The sequence below is a fragment of the Ambystoma mexicanum genome, chromosome 9 (genome assembly GCF_040938575.1).
Source record: "Ambystoma mexicanum isolate Mex_15411 chromosome 9, UKY_AmexF1_1, whole genome shotgun sequence".
Taxonomy (NCBI): domain Eukaryota; kingdom Metazoa; phylum Chordata; class Amphibia; order Caudata; family Ambystomatidae; genus Ambystoma; species Ambystoma mexicanum.
In genome coordinates, this window is record NC_090931.1 from 1,172,505,758 (window position 1) to 1,172,524,197 (window position 18,440).

The 18,440-nt window shown below is 42.5% G+C and overlaps 1 protein-coding gene across 1 annotated transcript in view; it reads right to left on the reverse strand.

The window, feature by feature from the left end:
• The window catches only part of KYNU (kynureninase), a 1,315,291-nt gene that overhangs the window by 44,667 nt on the left and 1,252,184 nt on the right, over positions 1-18,440 (reverse strand). The window contains exon 13 of the mRNA XM_069617389.1: positions 14,393-14,623. Coding sequence (XP_069473490.1) covers positions 14,393-14,623 — 231 coding nt within the window. The remainder of the gene's footprint in view (positions 1-14,392; positions 14,624-18,440) is intronic.

An 18,440-nucleotide genomic window follows, 5' to 3' on the forward strand; every position in this document is an offset into this window, starting at 1 on the left:
CGGATGTGCGATAAAAAAGTGCGCGGCGCACGTTGGCGCACAGGCCATCTAACAGCGTGCGCCAGGTCACAGCGAAAATCGCACAGGCCAGAGCGAAAATCGCACATAGCGCGGCGCACGCAACAAAAGTAGGCGGAACACGGGCGTAACACTCGGAATGTGGAACAACTTGCCAAAACGTGGGCGTCACGGGGGAAGTACAGGGCACAAGTGCGCGGAACGCCCACACGCTCGCCTACAACACGTATTCATGGAATAGAATAGGGCAAAAAAGCGCACGCTCAAACCAGCGCACAGGCACAAACACGACCGCCACAAGAAAGCAGGCGGTAGCGTCTCTGCGGCTGTAAGAAATGTGCGCCAAAAGGTGCGCCAACAAATAGCACCTATATACTGCCATGATGAATGTCCTATACTCTGGCCCTCCAGGACAAATGACGTGCAAAGGGGTACCCACAAACATGGACCAGCTGACAAAAAATATGTGTGCGTGTATACCGGGGTGCGTGGGAAGTGTCACACGCGATTTGGCCGGGTACGTGGATTTCAGGGGTGCGCGGGAAGTTCCACACGCGATTGGCCCAGTGCGAGCAGGGTACGTGTATTTCAGGGGTGCGCAGGAAGTTCCACACGTGATTGGCCCAGTGCGAGCAGGGTACGTGTATTTCAGGGGTGCGCGGGAAGTTCCACACGCGATTGGCCCAGTGCGAGCAGGGTACGTGTATTTCAGGGGTGCGCGGGAAGTTCCACACGCGAATTCTGCAGGGTACGTGCATTTCAGGGGTGCGCGGGAAGTTCCACACGCGAATGGGCAAGTGCGAGCAGGGTACATGTATTACATGGGTGCGCGGGAAGTTCCACACACGATCCCATCAGGGTAGATGTATTTCAGGGGTGCGCGGGAAGTTACACACGCTATAGTCCCAGTGCGAGCAGGGTACGTGTATTTCAGGGGTGCGCGGGAAGTTCCACACGCGATTGGCCCAGTGCGAGAAGGGTACGTGTATTTCAGGGGTGCGCGGTAAGTTGCACACGCGATACCAGCAGGGAATGTGTATTTCAGGGGTTCTGGGGAGTACTACACGTGAATTGGCAGAGCAGACTCACCTCCCTAGCATCACAGGGGTGGGGGCTCAACAATGGGGAGAAGTGATGTATTCCTGTAATTTGTCGTGCTAATGACATCCATATCTCTTTCTCTTTTCAAACATTTATACCTGGTCTTTCCACCCAGATAGCCATCTCTCTTTACAACTAGTAGATGCATCTTCAATGGCTGAAGCTTAACTCCTTCAAGACTGAAGTAATATACCTACTGGTTCCTAATATATCACGTATTAATGACTTTAGCTTTTGCTCTTGAACTATTAACTCCCCCCACAAATTCTTGCCAATGTACCGCAAAAGGTGTTTTACATCTACTGTTTCAGCAGTGAGGCTAAAACTGAGAAAAATACAGAAAATCTGCCCAAAATCGCATTTCACTCTACCAATACCATATGTTCCACTTTTTAGCCTAGTCTCCTTGACTAATAGCCAAGCTTATTTTGGGCCTGTCTAGCTATCCTCCAGTCAACACAATTATCAACTTTGAATACATGTTTACATACTAACATCTGCATACATATACAACTCTAGTCAACCCTTAGAAGCAACTATTTTGCGGTGCCCTGCCCTTAGTAGCCTATATAGATAGAGGTGCCATTGGGAGGTATCAGTGTGAACACGATATTTTGTTCCTAGGTGAGTTTCTCATTTCATCAAAATATGTTTGGAAATAGGCATATTGAAGACGCATGCTTTAATTTTGGCTACACCATGTTATATATATGTTACCGCATTATTAGCTGATTTGTATACATGTTGGTAATGTGGGTGCTAAAGCATTTTACTCCTACTTGTGCTACATTTATTTTGTGATTTCTCTTATTCTTTTTACCAGCTGAAGAGACAAAATGTCCTTTCGGCCTACATAGGCTCTTGATAGAGCCTACCCATGTGCCCTCTGCTTTACTATTACTGGCTTGAGTTATATGAGAGTTCCCTGGGAACGTTAGTCCAAAGCTTTGTGTGTGAGTTTAAAAGTATGGAGTTTGTTCATCCAGGATTAGATGGCCAGGTAAACATTAGATTGTTAATGGGTGTGGATAGGTGAGCAGGGTTACATTGTGTATGAGTCTATAGCTAGGGAGACAGAGCTTTTGGAAATGTTACCTGGAAAACCGCTGGTGAGATTGGTTGGTCCAGGGGTTAATGGCACTTCTATACTGATAAAGCACTGCCCTTTTGTTGATAACTCCCTTTGACTTTGTGATGGACACCTGCTACCGAGCCGACAGAATAAAGAGATATACCCCTAACAGGCCCACCAGATCCACCAATGCTAACCTTCTTACAGTTCCCAGGTTCAATCAAACTAAAATGGGCAGCAACAGCTTGCAGGTGAAAGCAGCCCGAAACGGGAACTCCTTACCACCCTCCCTTAGGACACCTCAAACCTATCCCCGTTTTAGGCGCAGCTACATTCAATGGTTAAAGAATAAGGACCAATAACTGCCCTCGCCTTGCTGTCTATGTACATTTGTTCACCTGCAAACTGTATATCACTGTATCCATCGCAAATGTATCAACCTATATTTACACTGTAAATTAATGTACAGCACTGTAACCAAGCTGAGAATAACCTTGCTGCTCCTGCACCCCCATACCTCCGGGTCTGGCGCGCAATATAAATGAATAAACATAAACATAAACATAAACATCTTTTGCTAGGCCCTTCTGAGTCATTCCTGTGTTGGTTGCTGGGACTCCAAGTCTGCAGATTCTGATGATCCCCTGAAGCATTCCTTCACCGCTGCCCCTTCACTTTAGCACCATGTAGTTTCATACACAGGTGCTAAAGGTGCCACTTTTTAACATTTAAACAAATAAACTTACTGTGACTGCATGACCCGATGCCACGCAGCGCTGCTTTCCCTGAAGTCTGTTTCCATGTTGATGATGTCACAGTCGTCAACAGTGAAAACGGACTTCCAGGACACATTCACTGTCAGTAATGGTACAGCTGCCCTTGTTTAAGGGACCCTTGCTTCGCTCCATCCCTTAAATTGGGGGTGGGCCGTTTATATTTTAGTCAGTTAATTATTTATAATTAGGAGTGAGTGAAATATCCGCCGGTAGAGCATAATCAGTGTAATTTGCTTCCAGTTACACTTTGTTGGTGTAGCAGATGGATCTTCTCATTCACCTCTTTTTGGAAAACAGCCACATGGGCAGTTTTGCTTACTCATACTCATAATAAATGTAAATATGGGGCTTATCGCTCAAAAGCTGATTGTGTTTCAAGGGTTGGCAAGTGTATTACAGTCGCCCCATTAAAAGTCACAGTTCCCCTTGAGTTCCTTTCCTTCCCATTCACACATCAATGGCAACGGCCAGTTTTTCTGACAATCTTTACAGAAGTCTCCTTGCGGCTCAATAGGGGGTGATCCTTCGATTTAGCTTATGAGTTTTTTTTTTTTTTTTAAATATTACAGGGTTTGCTGTTGCATTTAGGTTGGCTTTCCCATAGGAAGATCACTTATTTGGCAGCTTATAACTTTGGTAAAGTTTGATATATCTGCGCATAACTTTGTAAAATATATTTAGAAATAACATTGAATGACTTTGCAAAGTTTGATGTGGTTTTGTCTGGGGGTGGCAAAGTTATAAGGAGGTCACAAAATGTCCAATGTCTGGATAGACTTGAATGGGAAAAATAATTTGCTCATAGCAACAGCGTGAACCACTGGAGACACATGCATCAAACTTGCAAGAGGGTTGTTGGCCTTGCCTCGAAAGTGTTCTTTTGTAAATTTGGCGTTAATACATCCAACATGTTTTCAAAATGCCCCAAATAGTGATAACGCGGTCCGGTCCAAAGGCCTACTTACAAATTAGATGTTCAATAACACCTCTGGACCCATCAAGGAGCAGTGTAACATCTGCAGACATTGTGCAAGGGCACTGATTGGTCTACTGAGAAAGGAGATGTATGTCAAATATTTTGAAATGGGCACCATTATGGGGTTGCAACCTTTGCCTGTGGTCAACAGACACTGCAGTGGGACAAAGTCTGAAAATGTATATCTACACTAGTGTTCCACATGACACAATCCCTGGGGAGGTGAGGCGTGGATAGGGTTGCAGTGCATATATGTAACAAAGAGCAGAAAACAGGTGTCATTTGTACTTGGTTGTTTCTTGCCTATTATTTTTGTTTGTTTTTTTTTTAGTTTTTTTTTTTTAGACACCAGCATACATCTAGGGGCTATCTTTTGGTCCCATAGATATCATCACTCTACAGTGGTAGCATGTCACATCTGGGGATTTCAATAATGTAATTTAATAATTGATGTTAAGTGCATTGTAACAGTACCTCATCTAAGATTTGATGGGACATGGTGATTAGCTGGTCTGGTAACCTGAGATGGGGTTATGTTGCTGTTTCTGAAATCTAGTATGATTAGCACATGCCAATATTTTAGTGTTGTGGCTGACATTATTAGGTGCCATGAAACACTGTCTGCTTTTTCAGGACAATCAGTTCCTGATTTACAAAGGCAAACTGTATATGTTATGTGTAGTAGGTGGGAATTGTGTAGGTAATACATGGATAGCATTAATTAGCCAGGTGGTTGCCAAAATGTAAAGCATGTGACTGAAGAAGCAGAGAACAGGGGAGATGTAAGTGCAAATGAGCACTTTGTATCTATAAAATATGCTAGGACATTTTTCTGTGAGTTTGTTTATGCTGTGGTGTCTGCTTTGAAGAAGTATAGGGAAAGATGGGTTTGTGTTGTGGGTATAGGGTAAATAATTAAAATAAATAAATACATAAACAATGGTTTATATTTTTCATACTTTCCATGCACTCATACAGCCGTTTACTTAGTGTTTCTATCTTAACGCTATTATTTAGTCATTGGGCAACTTGTTGCCAATGAGCGAGGGACAGTTCAGAGTAATAACTAGGCTTTAACATATTCAATGATGGTGCCCGTCTGGGATTGTGGTCATTATAGAGGCCTGCATGGTTATTTTACTCATTATGTGAGTAGCGTCACATGTACATGTTAATCTGCCCATCAGGAAGTACGTTTCCACCATGGATCGAAAAAGGCTGCTGAGGCTCATAGATCGGGGAAAGTGAGCGGGTAAACAAGAGGATTTCCCACTCCACTCTTTTGCAAACTGGACACACTTGCAGACTTTGTGGCAGTAAGGGCAATGTGTATTGCTTGATATTATGCAGACAGAGGCACTTAGAATCCTGTGGTTCTGGCCTCACATACACATATGCTTCGGCATTGCCATCACACAGGATGCATCCTGGGAGCTACCCCCTTTACACGCTCCCGCCAGTCTGCTGTAGAAGATCTTGGAGACTCTGGCTCCTATTAGCTGTTACAGGTCAGTGCATCAGTTCTATTTCTCACATAAGTCTACACCAAGGGAGCTCCATCACTAGCCCCCACCCATTGGTTCATACATTTTCATGTTGTTCTATTCACAGACTGCACTAAGTGGCACAACAACAGGCTCACTCAGAAACCTGAATACTTTTTAGACAGTGTTGAAAAACCTCTCAAGACAGTTTTACCACAGCTCCCTGAAACCGCATGGTGTGCAGTTCAGGTCAGTGGTTTACTATTTGGTCTTTGCCTAGTTTTTCTTGTGCTCCCCATAAGGTATATTTGAACCCCATTTGTGTTGACTCGTTCACAGGTATTTTTTAGAGTTGGATGTTCATCACAACCGGGCCGCTCATGTGAGTGCGTTTGGAATGGTGTCAGCTAAATAAAGAGTCTATAAGATTATATAAATCATTTTATCAAGGAGCGTGTTCATGGAAGGTATCATATCAACTGACAATGATTTCATACATTTTTCACAGGCCATGGTTTTTGAACACGAAACAGACACCATCCAAGTCTCAAGCTCTGACATCATTAATGGATGCTTTTATTGATCATTCCTCTGAAGAATGTTCTCATTGACAAGAACAGAAACATGTTGGGTCATTTATAGAGCAGTCTAGCATTTAATGTTGGATAGACTGCTGTTGGTTGTTGCTGGAGCTATACATCAGTTGGTGCATTTACTGAACCATGCAACAGGGTCACAGCTAATATATGGTTGACTAGTACTTGGTTCAGCATGTCATCACTGGGCATGGTGTTGGATATTCAGTTACTATTTTTTGTTCTATTTCTAGCCTAATTTTTGAAAGAAAATATGTTGTGAACATTTAGTATCAATAAAGTTATATTTGTATCTCTGTTGACAGTATAGGTTATTTTGAAGTGGGACATCATGCCTTCCCTCAGTCACTCCCTTTCGTGAGGGTACCTTCTGTGTATATATTTTGCATTACCTGGATATAGTCCCCCACATTTTGGGCCCTCTCATGGTTGTATAAATATGTGTGTATGGGGTAGTCCTTGGATATTTTTTAAAATGATTTGTTGTTGTTGGTGTGGGTTTTGTTATAAATACAGGTCCGGCAATGGGCTCAGTTTTTCCTGGACTTGTTTTTCATTATGAATTGTAAATTAACATTTACAAATGAAAATATATAATCTTTAAGTGGGTTCGGAATTTGAGATGGGGTAGTGCTGCTATTCATGTGAAATTTAATTAGTAGCATCTGCAAATATAATAGTTGGTGCACACATGTGAATGGGGTGCAGTGAATCTGTGTGCTTAAGCAGGATTACCAGCAATGCTATCAACTCTTCCCCTGCAGAAAGCCAAGCTCTTCCTCCCTATGGACAGCTTTAGATCCACACCTCAAGCACTGGTCCTAATCCATCTGGGTGGGGGCAATGCTTTTCTCAAAGGCCTCCCGTCATCCTCCCTTGTGCCCCTAAGAAGTTCCCTACATGTGGATGCAATCTACGCAGATACAACCACATCTCCCCGGACCTCATTGATCTCCACTGGCTCCTATTGCATGCACACATCTACTTCAAGTCTTGCAGCATCATCTATTAGGCAGTCGCCCTGAAGTCACCCATCTACCTCATGGAGAAACTCAGCAACTCCGGCAGACAGCACAGCACCAGATGCCAGGACTTGTGCAGTCTTGGAATCCATTGAAGCAAATACAAAAGGACCAGAAAAAGAGCCTTCTCTGCCTATGCAACAAGATTATGGAAACTCCTCCCTGTCAGCATCAGACTCACCCCACACTACTACAAATCAGAAAAGAACTCAAGACCCACCTCTTCAAGGAGTCTCACTCCGCAACCCCTAGGCCATCATGACACCCCCATGCCACCTGACTTGTTACACACTGTGCACCCCTCTCCACCCTGCCACCCTGTAAAGCTGTACTACTCCTATGTGCCTGTCTGCTTCCTACCCTGGATGGATTTCTGTTCTGTTGTTACCCCTGAAAAGCACTCTGTTATGTATCCGTACTATTGTATACCTTTGAAAAGCACTCTGTTGATTCTTGGAGCTAGGTCTGTGCTCAATAAATACAATAATAGTAATAATAATAATAATAATAATAATAATAATAATAATAATAATAATAACAATAACAATAATAAAGTACATGACTTTAAAATTCAGTTTATTTACATGATTCATGCTAAGGTGGTGTTTCTCTTTTGACTATTTAAAGACTATTAGCTGTTCCCTGATGTTGTTAAGTACAAGTTTCCATCTGCCTGAAGCTGCCTGGAGAGGTCAGAGGAATCAAAAGAAGCATCCAAGATCGATCTAGGGACTGCCCCTGTGACCTCTGACAAATTTACTTCTGGATTATTTTGGGTATATAAGCACTGTCATTTGGGTGTTAATTCACCTGGGCATCCAGAGCAATGGGAAGCTAAGGGAAGAAAGTGCTACAGGAAGACAGAGCTTAGAGTTTCTACTTTATCATTCTCTATTTCAATCTGTTTTCACTGTTAGCTTCTGTCTGCCCCGGCTTGCCACACACATCTCTCTGTCTCTCCACACTGTGCCACTCAACTGTAATGCCATCAATCCTGCTGGTCCTGCTGCTCCTCCTACTCACCTCTCCATATGCTTTCTCCAATCACAATAAACATTTTTCCTTTCCTATTCCTATTCCTATTATAAACCTCATATGTCAAACCCACAACTTGAAACTCTCACTACTCCATCTTTCCTCCATGTCCTTCCAACAAACAAAGCCGACAAGCTAACCACAACTCGCCCAACAACTATCCACCTCCCCTCTGTTCCACTGAGACTCAACTTCTATAGTCTTCCTTACCTCATAAACTTAACATTACACTCTGGAATGATCTGCCTGTATGCAACAAAACCTCTTTGATCACTGACTATTTTCACTCCAGCTCGCCTCCCCTTGACCTTCTTTTTTATCACTGAAACCTGGATTTCTCCATCTGATACTACGACTCTGGTGGCCCTACATGACTTCAAACTAATCGTCATTCACTCGCCTCAACTGAATGGCAGAGATGGAGGAATTAGAAACACCCAGTCTCTTCTCACCTGAATGCCCCACACATCTCCACTGCCATGTCCTCTCCTACCCCTTTTGAATTTACCATCTCTACAATTGCTCTGCCTTACTCGGTTTGCATCATCTCCATCCTCCACCCTCCTGATTCCACTGTCCCATTTGTTGATAGTCTTGCACAACTCCTTGATTTTATTTCCACTAAACATCACTTCATTCTTTTAAGTGATTTTAACTTTCCCTCTCAAACCATTTCTCAGAAATCTGAACTACAGTCTTTTCTTAGAGACCACCCTCTCCACTCAATATATACCCTACCCACCCAAAAAGATCTTTTATTCACCTGCACCTTTCTCTCAGCCACTAATACAACTGTCACACCCTCCATATCTGATCCCCCAAGTGTTTCCACCACCATCCCCTTTCCTCCCACTGACCTTTCCTCACCACTTTCTTCACCTATAACTAAAAGAACATTTACACCTTCTGCCATTCCCCCTTTCTCTCTGACCTAGAGTTTTCACTCTCCTACTTCACATCTGATGCCTCTTCCACCAACACTGCCTTCTGCAGGTTCCAATCCCTACTATATGACTAATTCTAATCTCACTTCCCACTTCTTACTTTAACCCCTATATCTCAACATCCTCTGCCACGGAACACTCCATCCATATCCTTTCTCTGCACAGACATCCATTGGCTGCTGCGCAAATGAAGGCATACCCACTCTCATGAGGACCTGAAACTCTACCTCTCTGCATTGAGCTCTCTCACGTCCACTCTTGATAGAGCAAACCAATAATTCTACCTAACCCTAATGGACTCTCACTCCAACCAATTCCGCTGGCTACAGGGCACCCTAAACTCACTCCTCACTCCCGCTCAATCTTTGACTATCAGCTCCACTCTCACAGGTAATAACCTAGCAGAATACATTTCTGCAAACATTTCCAAAATTATAGACTCTCTCATGACCTTCCTCACAGTCTCCCCTCCTACATTTTACACACCGACTACTCTACCATCATCCTCTGCCTCTATCTCCAACTTTAATCAAACTAATACAGATGAAGTGCTATCTCTACTGGTGAAGGCTAACCCCTCTTGAGCCCCCTCAAACCCTCTTGCTCCTCACCTAATCAATCCTATTGCCCCTGAACACTTTCATAATGAACCTGTAGCTGGCTCAGATACTTGCTTTACAAGTCTTGCACACATATGCCTATGCACAAGATTTAAAAATCATCAAAGTAATGCAGATAGTTATAAATGCATACAGACACTCACACATGTGCATACAGAGATGTAATGTACCCAAGAAAATAGCCTCCTCATGAGCATTAAAATGTGTTTCTATTAAAGTGAAATGTGATATAACATCTCACTCTTACATTCCTCAAAAGCAAGCTGTTTTAAAATGTAACTATATGTGATATGATAAGTCATGCATAAAATGCTTGTACACAAGTGTTTCTAGGCGTGACAAGACAAAGGAGGGAAGACCGATGGTGGACAAAAAAAAAACAATCTTACTAGGCCTTGTGTCATTCAGACTTTGCAAGTTTGAGACGAAAAGTGCTGGGGGGAGGGGAAGTGCCAGCGGAGGGAGGAGGAAGTGCAGTCAGGGCAGCAATGCTCTGAGCAAGTGCAAGGAGGCATGGGACTGTATGGTTGTAAGGACAAGTCTTGCAGTCCTGTTATGGAAATGTTGCAGTGGGCGGGGAGTAGAGGTAGGCAGATTGAGAAAGATGTTGTTGCAGTAGTCCAGCCTAGAGAGAACCAGGGCTCTGTGCAAAAGTGAGGAAAGGAGGAAGAATACCTCTGAGGAGGTGCAGATGGTAGTGGGCCTTCTTGACAAGGTCTGTGATGTAAGGAGAGAAGGGGAGAGTGGAGCTGAAGATGACACCAAGGTTTTTAGCCTCACAGGAAGGTGAAGGAAGAGGGCCCAAGGAGGGCAGCCAGAGTAAGAGAGAGAAAACGGGAGCAAAGCTCCGAATGAAAAGGATATCGGTCTTACTGGCATTAAGGCAGAGGTTTTTCGAGATGCACCACTCCTGAATCACGGATAGCCAGTCTGGAATGAGTGAGGAAGGAGAGGAGGCTGAGGGTAGCCTGAAGGTGAACTGAGTGTCATCTGCAAAACACTGAACATTAAAGGAGAAGGTAGAGATAAGGTGCGCCAGAGGGGCCAAGTAGACATTGAAGAGTCAGGGTGAGAAGTTAGAGCCCTGGAGAACGCCACATGTGGAGAGAGAGGTGTTATAGAGAAAGGACCCAAGTTGGACCTTGAAGGGCCTGATCCATGATGCTCAGGTACTCGCAGAGGCGATTGATCAGGATGGCATGATCGACTGTATCTAAAGTATAGGAAAGATCAAGGAGGAAGAGGATAGATGGAATTTTAGAATCGAGATTAGTGAGCAGATCTTCACGTGTGTTCAGGAGAGCAGTTTCCACGCCTGTGGTTGCTCTGAATTATATTATATTAGTGGTGCCACAAATATCCCTTGCAACTCCAACAAAGAAAACCAGTGATGATGCGCTGATTCTGATAAATTATGCTTGTCTGGCAGAGAAGTAAGTTTGCCCAAGACAATGATCAATGTAGAAAAGAAGACACACACGTATTTTGTTAAAAAATAAAAAAGATATTAACTGGGCAAAAAAAAAACTAAAAGATATTGTAATGCATGAAAATGAACAAAGCTAGAAAACAGGCAAAACTGGATGACAGAAACTAGACAGAGGAGTTCATTTTGTTCCCAGTGTTTCATTAATTGCATGCATTAATTGCATGTGTAAATGTCCTGCATAGGACACTTTTACCAATTCATTTAATGGTTAATCACATTTTCAACCATTTGTGTGGAGGAGGGGAGGGGTGGATCATAATATACAAATCTGCACCATCTTCTTCTCTGCCATTCAAATACTCCATGCATTTGCGCCAGCATGTATTTTCATGCTGGCGCATATGCTGTAGATTCTTATGGAGTAAACCTGCATTTTACACCTGTAAAAAGCAGGTGAGCCCCATAGGAATACATTGTAATACATTATAAATGCATTCAATGCAAGCTGCATTTAGCAAATTTGCATTGCAGAGTGGAAGAGGGTGGCGTCAAAGCATGTACGACACCTTGATGATCTTTACGTTTGCACTCCATTGTGTAAATGTTTAAAATTGCACAGATGGGACCTGCCTATTCAAAAGGGAAAATGTAGCAGGTCCCCTCAGCCCAATTTAGACTGAACTCGAAAATGACCTCTCTAGTGCCTTCTCTACTCAGCTCACTTCCAGCACTTAAGTCCACGGGTCAGAAGCACCCTTTCCTTCAAGAACCACATTAGAAAGAAGATGCAGACCACCTGGTTCAAGCTTTCATTCATTTGGCCATGTCAACACCTACTGCCCTGTAACAGACTTCCTAACATTTGTCTGTGTCCTTGTCCTATCCTAATTGGAAAGCAGCAATTCTATCTTCACCAGAACATTGAACTCACTCATAGCTGGGCTCAAACATTCTTACAAAACACAGTCTGTGACATCACAGCAATGAGGAAATGCATCCACATGTTCTCAAATCACATAGGGCTATACTGGATACACCACTGAGACCAACTCACTGTCACAATGGTCTGCATGACATAAAAGGCAATACAAACAAAGTTCCATCCTCCCTAACTGGACAACCCATCTTATCCAGAGGCTTCATCAGCACCAGAACTGAAAAACTACTTCTGAATCTAAGAAATGCAAGGTGGAAAGAATTAGAAAACAGACCTTCTCCTGCTACACACCTGTATTCTGGAATACCTATGCACTTCAGGGCAAATAAAAATGCACACATGCATTCTGTGCACATTAAATGTTATTTGCACATGCATTTGCATCAGTTCAACTGATTTAGCCCCAATTTTCTAATAGCACTAATACACTAATACATTTGTGCTTTCACATATTGCATTAATCAAAATGCCCAGTAATCACGCACAGTTTGTCTAACATCTCTCCTCCTTCTCGCCTGGAAGGAAGGAAGGAAGGAAGGAAGGAAGGAAGGAAGGAAGGAAGGAAGGGAGGGAGGGAGGGAGGGAGGGAGGGAGGGAGGGAGGAAGGAAGGAAGGAAGGAAGGAAGGAAGGAAGGAAGGAAGGAAGGAAGGAAGGAAGGAAGGAAGGAAGGAAGGAAGGAAGGAAGGAAGGAAGGAAGGAAGGAAGGAAGGAAGGAAGGAAGGAAGGAAGGAAGGAAGGAAGGAAGGAAGGAAGGAAGGAAGGAAGGAAGGAAGGAAGGAAGGAAGGAAGGAAGGAAGGAAGGAAGGAAGGAAGGAAGGAAGGAAGGAATAACCCTTCTCTCTTAGGAAAATAATGTCATTCTTTGAAACACCTCTTGCGACCCCTGTCCAATTGTTTCCTCCTGCTTCCCTGTATTCTGTAACTTTTCAGTAGATTTCTCGATTAGTTGCTAGCTAGATTTGTTCTGTCTGATTCTGATACACACGTACAAACACACATGAGAGGAAGAGGAGGTGATAAAAAGAACTAAAACAGAAACAAGATAAACAAAACAGATAGAACAGAAACACTGAGAAAAGGTCGGAAAATGAGCAAGATTAAGGGTCATATTCTCGAAAAGTAATAAGAGTGTTCCCTCACTTCATTTGTATTACTTTAAGAAAAGTGCAGGTCACCTTATTCTCAAACGTGTCCTGTCCGTTCCTTGGGGGCTGTGGGGCAGCGCAAAAGTGCACTGGCCAGCCCCCTTGCACACATTAGTGTAATGGGCTTGCTCCTGATACTAATGTATGATTGTCATCTATTACCCACATGGGTGCTGGTTGTGCATCTCACAGGGTTGCGTGTTACATGTAAACAAATAAGAAAATACGGTTACATGTCTTCATATAAAATCATTTTATAATGAATGCACATATAACAAAAAAACAAAAACTAATATGCTAACCCATAGAGTTATAAACCAGCTAATGGACCATTATGCAGTCTCAAAAAGGTGTGGCTACAAGATACAAGCTGTTCCTAATATCACATGTTTTTTTGGGCCCACAAAACCCACGTTTCCCACCCCTAAAAACCCACCCCAACCGTTTCCCCACACAATGTAACCCTTTACCCCACACCAACAAACATTTTCGTAATCTTTTTTGTTATAAGATTTTAATTATGAGTGCATTCTACATAAAATGTTCGCTATAAAGACTACATACCGAAAATATATCAATTACTCTTTCCCAGCAGATGCATGAGAATGCGCCTCAAATCTGCACATTTCAAAGTACACATATTTTGTGAATTTGGGATGCGCATTAAAATGCAAAGAAAGAGCCCCTTATGTATAAATGGGTGAGGACAGGGATCTGAATGTGTGCAATACAGGGATGCACATTCAGATGCCGTTTAGAATAGGGCCCAACATTTATTTGGTGCATCTCACTGTGTGTGCCCTAAAATGTTTGACAATCTAGCCCCTCAATTCGCAAAAAAGATACATAAATAACAGGATTGATACATGACATCCTTCTATTTCCAACAAATAGCATGCACCCACAGGAATATGGCATGCCCCGTTGGAGTTGTCTGACCTCATAAAGATTGTGGGCTCATGCTTCTATGATATCAGATAACTTCTTGTTGAATTACAAAATGTGCATAAAGTACAATTGTGCATCCTTTAGCCTTATTACATTTTTGATAATTCAAACAGCAATTTGTTTGCACTTGCAGATGTTGTATCTCCTCCATCATTCATTGTTTAATAATAAAGACCAACAGCTTGACATGTTTAATCAACAAATCGACTACTTGACATACAACATATTGACTCAATAGGCACTGAAATACCTATTACAGTTACAGTTATATTTTTGAATATTACTTACAACGACTCCCCTCTTTTCGAGCTCTGTAAAAATTACTTTGATTGGAACAGAGAACACGAGAGTGAGCTGGCTCCCTCGATCTTCAATCTGAGACGGAGTGATGATTTTGATAAACACCTTCTGTGGATTCACTTTATCCTCACTAAAGTAATATTTGATCAGGTACTCCAAATAACCTGTCAGCAGGATAGATTTCCTTCGTAATGCTTGCATACTGGTTTGACCATAAGCCTGTGGAAAATCAGATGAACGGTTGATCAGTGTATGAAAAATCCATCAAATAGATTTTAAAATCAATAATGTCCAACCTGCTTTAATAATGGAAAAAAATGAAAATACTGGTCCAATGTGCTTAACAACACAAGTTATTATTTATTAAATTTTTCACAGTAGTCTGTTGTCCATGTTGTACCAGAGCAGCCAACACGGGTTTCAGTGACTTGTCTTTATCAAGGCAAAAGAGCCATTGTCAAACCCTTATGATGGGTAAGGTCTGTCTGTCACAATAACATAGTAGATAAATTGCTGATTGGCGTACTTATTATATTTGAAAATTAGCTGGTAAGGCATGCGCGCTGTGTTGTGCCACTTGTTGTGCCTTCACTAAACAGTGGTAGGACCGTTTGGTTCGGCTCCAGCTAGATAGTGGCTGGTAAATCCTTAGTTAATATCAAAAGGTGTCCTGTTCTGATTCATCATGTGCCACTCTTTTGCCTTGATAAAGGCAAGTTTGGAAACACGTGTTGGCTGCTCCGGTACAACATGGGCAACAGACTACCGTGAAAAAATGAATAAATAATAACTTGTTTAGCTAAGCACATTGGACTAGTATTTTCAGTTTTGTGTTGTACTTTACTGTTTAGTGTAGAACCACCATACTAGTGGTCAGAGGTCAAGTCCTAAAAATTTAAGTGGGGTAACTCATCAAGAAATGCAATGGGATGTGACGTCGCCAGAAATTAGCATATTTGTGAGGAAAGCTCAGGGGCAATCTTCTCGCCGTGGAAGCAAGACGTGGCAGAGCAACACAGGTTCCATCCCTGCATCCACAGGTAGAAACCTCGGCGTATAAAGCGTGTTATAAATAACCAATCATATCATATCAAGGTGAAATGTACACATTTCATTACATTGGCTTTGCATAACCACCCAAATTGTCCAGGATGAATGGCATTTTCCTTTCATAAAATCAACACACACAAAACCAAGAGAGGATATTTTCTTCTAATAGTGTTTTTGAAAATGTTAAAAGTTGTGCATGTTTTAAACTCCAAGAACCAATAGAAATGTTTTCCCTGCGACTTGCAGTACCGAAATGGGATATTTTACCTTTAGTTGTTCATTGTTTTTGTCAGGTTATATAGTGCAGTGGTGAACTGTCCTGCCTAAAAACCTGACGACTGTGGTTCGATCCCTGTGGTCGGCTGTAATGCATAAATTGACAGACGACATTCAATGTTTCTCATTTTAGCTGGGGGAGCTGAGTCCACCCTCTGAAAAAAGTGGGTGGACTCCGCCCCCCTGCGTGTACCCTCGACTTGAGCCCTGCTAGTCGTTGCGGCTGGCAAATTGATTGACAATAGTCAGGGTTTAGCGCACTTGGAGTCCAGTTTACCCACTTCAGTGTTTTGCTTTAATAACAGCTATCATCACAGTGCTCAGATGCGGGAGGAACATGGAATTATTCAAAATACATACATTTTGTTATAATAATACATATTATTAGTAGTAGTAGTAATAGTATTACACTGTGTATGATAACAGAGATACAAATGTGTGAATGCTTTTTGTGGGATCTAAATGAGAAATGGGGATCCCCATATAACTAAAACAGGCAGAACTTCTTAACACATTGTAAAAGCATTTGGAACAACATGTACGTTATTCTGGCCAAGGTTTGTATGAACCCTACAAATAGCACCGCGATCCCTAGCATCTGGAAAGTGCTGTGCCAATGGACATTCTCATTCACCCATAACAAGATAGTTGCTATTGAGATATGAAATCAGAATTAACCATGTTTAACCACCAACAGTTAGCCACCACTGGAATGCAACCTAGCTCAATTGTCCAGCCTTTGATACAGCAAATTGTCTTTGCCTTTACGGCCGTGCTATTTTAAACATCATTGTCCATTTAAAATAGACACCTCTCAAGAATTCAGGCAACTGTTTACATGTCTCACCCTTAATAGAAATCATCAGAGCAGTCTAGTCTGGATATGTGTGTGGTTGGAGCACTGGGGCATATTGAGCAAACACAAGCAAAGTTTATATGTATCACACTGTCAACGATGTGTATTCGGCAAGGTTCAGCGGGAATGGCACAATGATCATAATTTGACATTTATATAGCCCATTGATCCAAAGCGCTTTACATAGCACCTATTTAGATTTACCCAATCTAAATCATACTTCATCGACCTCAGAAGGTTGAACATTTGAGTTGATCCTGCCAGGATTTGAACCTGCAATCTTCAGATCAAACACAGATCACAGCAACTAACACTTAACCCTCTGAGCCATCTTACTGGCAATATATATGTTTATGTTTTTATTAGTAACTGACTGAAATATTAGCTGGAGAAAACTTGATGTTGCAATGTGTCAAAGACATCAGAATGTATTATAACAGCAACTACAAAGCCAGTGCAAACCAAATGGTCAAACTCGTTAGAAAGTAAAGCAAGTTGTTTCAGGAATCAAAACATTTGAATCCAAAAATGATGTTGCTCAATTGGACAAGGTAATTCTTTCTAAAGCAGTAAGCAGAATAGGGCATGGTGTGGTAATTCGGAGCTTGGTTATCCAAACCAGGATCACAGGACAATGTCAAAAGAGAGTCCGAAAACTCCTTCTGTGTATAGGCTTCGACTGGACCATAGGGCAATTAGACAATGCTGAAGCGCCAGTTTTAAAGGTCCAACAAGTTCTCTAAATGAAAAAACGTGCATGGGTTTCACACATTGTTTAGCAGGTCATCTGGACTAGTGTGGTCAATTGTTCCTTGTGTTATAATTCCAGTATGATCAATGCACTTCATCATTTCTATTCTGTAAAATACACTGGAGCTCATTTTGCTCTATAACGTAATTTGACCGCAGGAGCTGTTCCATTCACACTGTAATGTAAGAGGCTCCTCGCTGCCAAATTTCATCATTTACACTGAGGGGTGCAAATGTATCGAGCACCCTAAGTTACTTCGGGGCAACCAGATGTGGACTCCCTACTCACTCTGCTCAGAGAGGCACAGCTTCACCTCACTGATGAGGCCCATCAAGGCTAAAACACGTGGGGTTGCTGTTGGTACTCTTGTTCAGAGAGGAATTGCCATAGCATTTCGGTGCTGGACTGCCCATGTGATGGGACAAAGACCGATATGCAAATGGAAATTTCCTATCTGTGAAAGGTACAGTGAGCAAAAACAGTGTGCTGCAAACTCTCATCTCAAAACAGGTTATCATGCCATGTTGTCTCTGGAGAGGAGTGCCTGCTACCTCTTTAGAAATGTATTGAGCAAAAGGCAGCGTGCAAGCGTGTATGCCACCTTTTGCCCTTCACCTTTGCACTCTGCTGTGCAAGGTGAGTAATCACTGCCTAGCATGCTTCAGGCAGCTCTTACTTTTGTCTGTGAGTGCTGCTTGCCATGCTCACATGGCAGGCGGCACCTACATTTTAAATTAAACCCTCCTCAACATGCTTGCATGTCACAGATGGCTTTATTTCAACTAGAACACTGCTTTTCGTGAGCGTACAATTGAGGCGCATGCACAATGGATCCCTATGGGGTCTGTCTGCTTTATGCTGGTGCGTATAAAGACAGACCACACAGGCATCTCCAGGTTCTGCGCCGACATGACAATCCATGCCGGCACGACAATCCATTCCGGCACAGATGCTAGAGCATTTGTAGACAGAGAGGAAGGAGGTGGTAGAAATGCAAGTTGCATTCCACCCCTCCTCTCTGCTATACAAGTCATTGAATATGAGCCATAACGTAAATGCAAGACTTACATAAGACTTTTACGCAGTGCAGTCACGTTACGGCT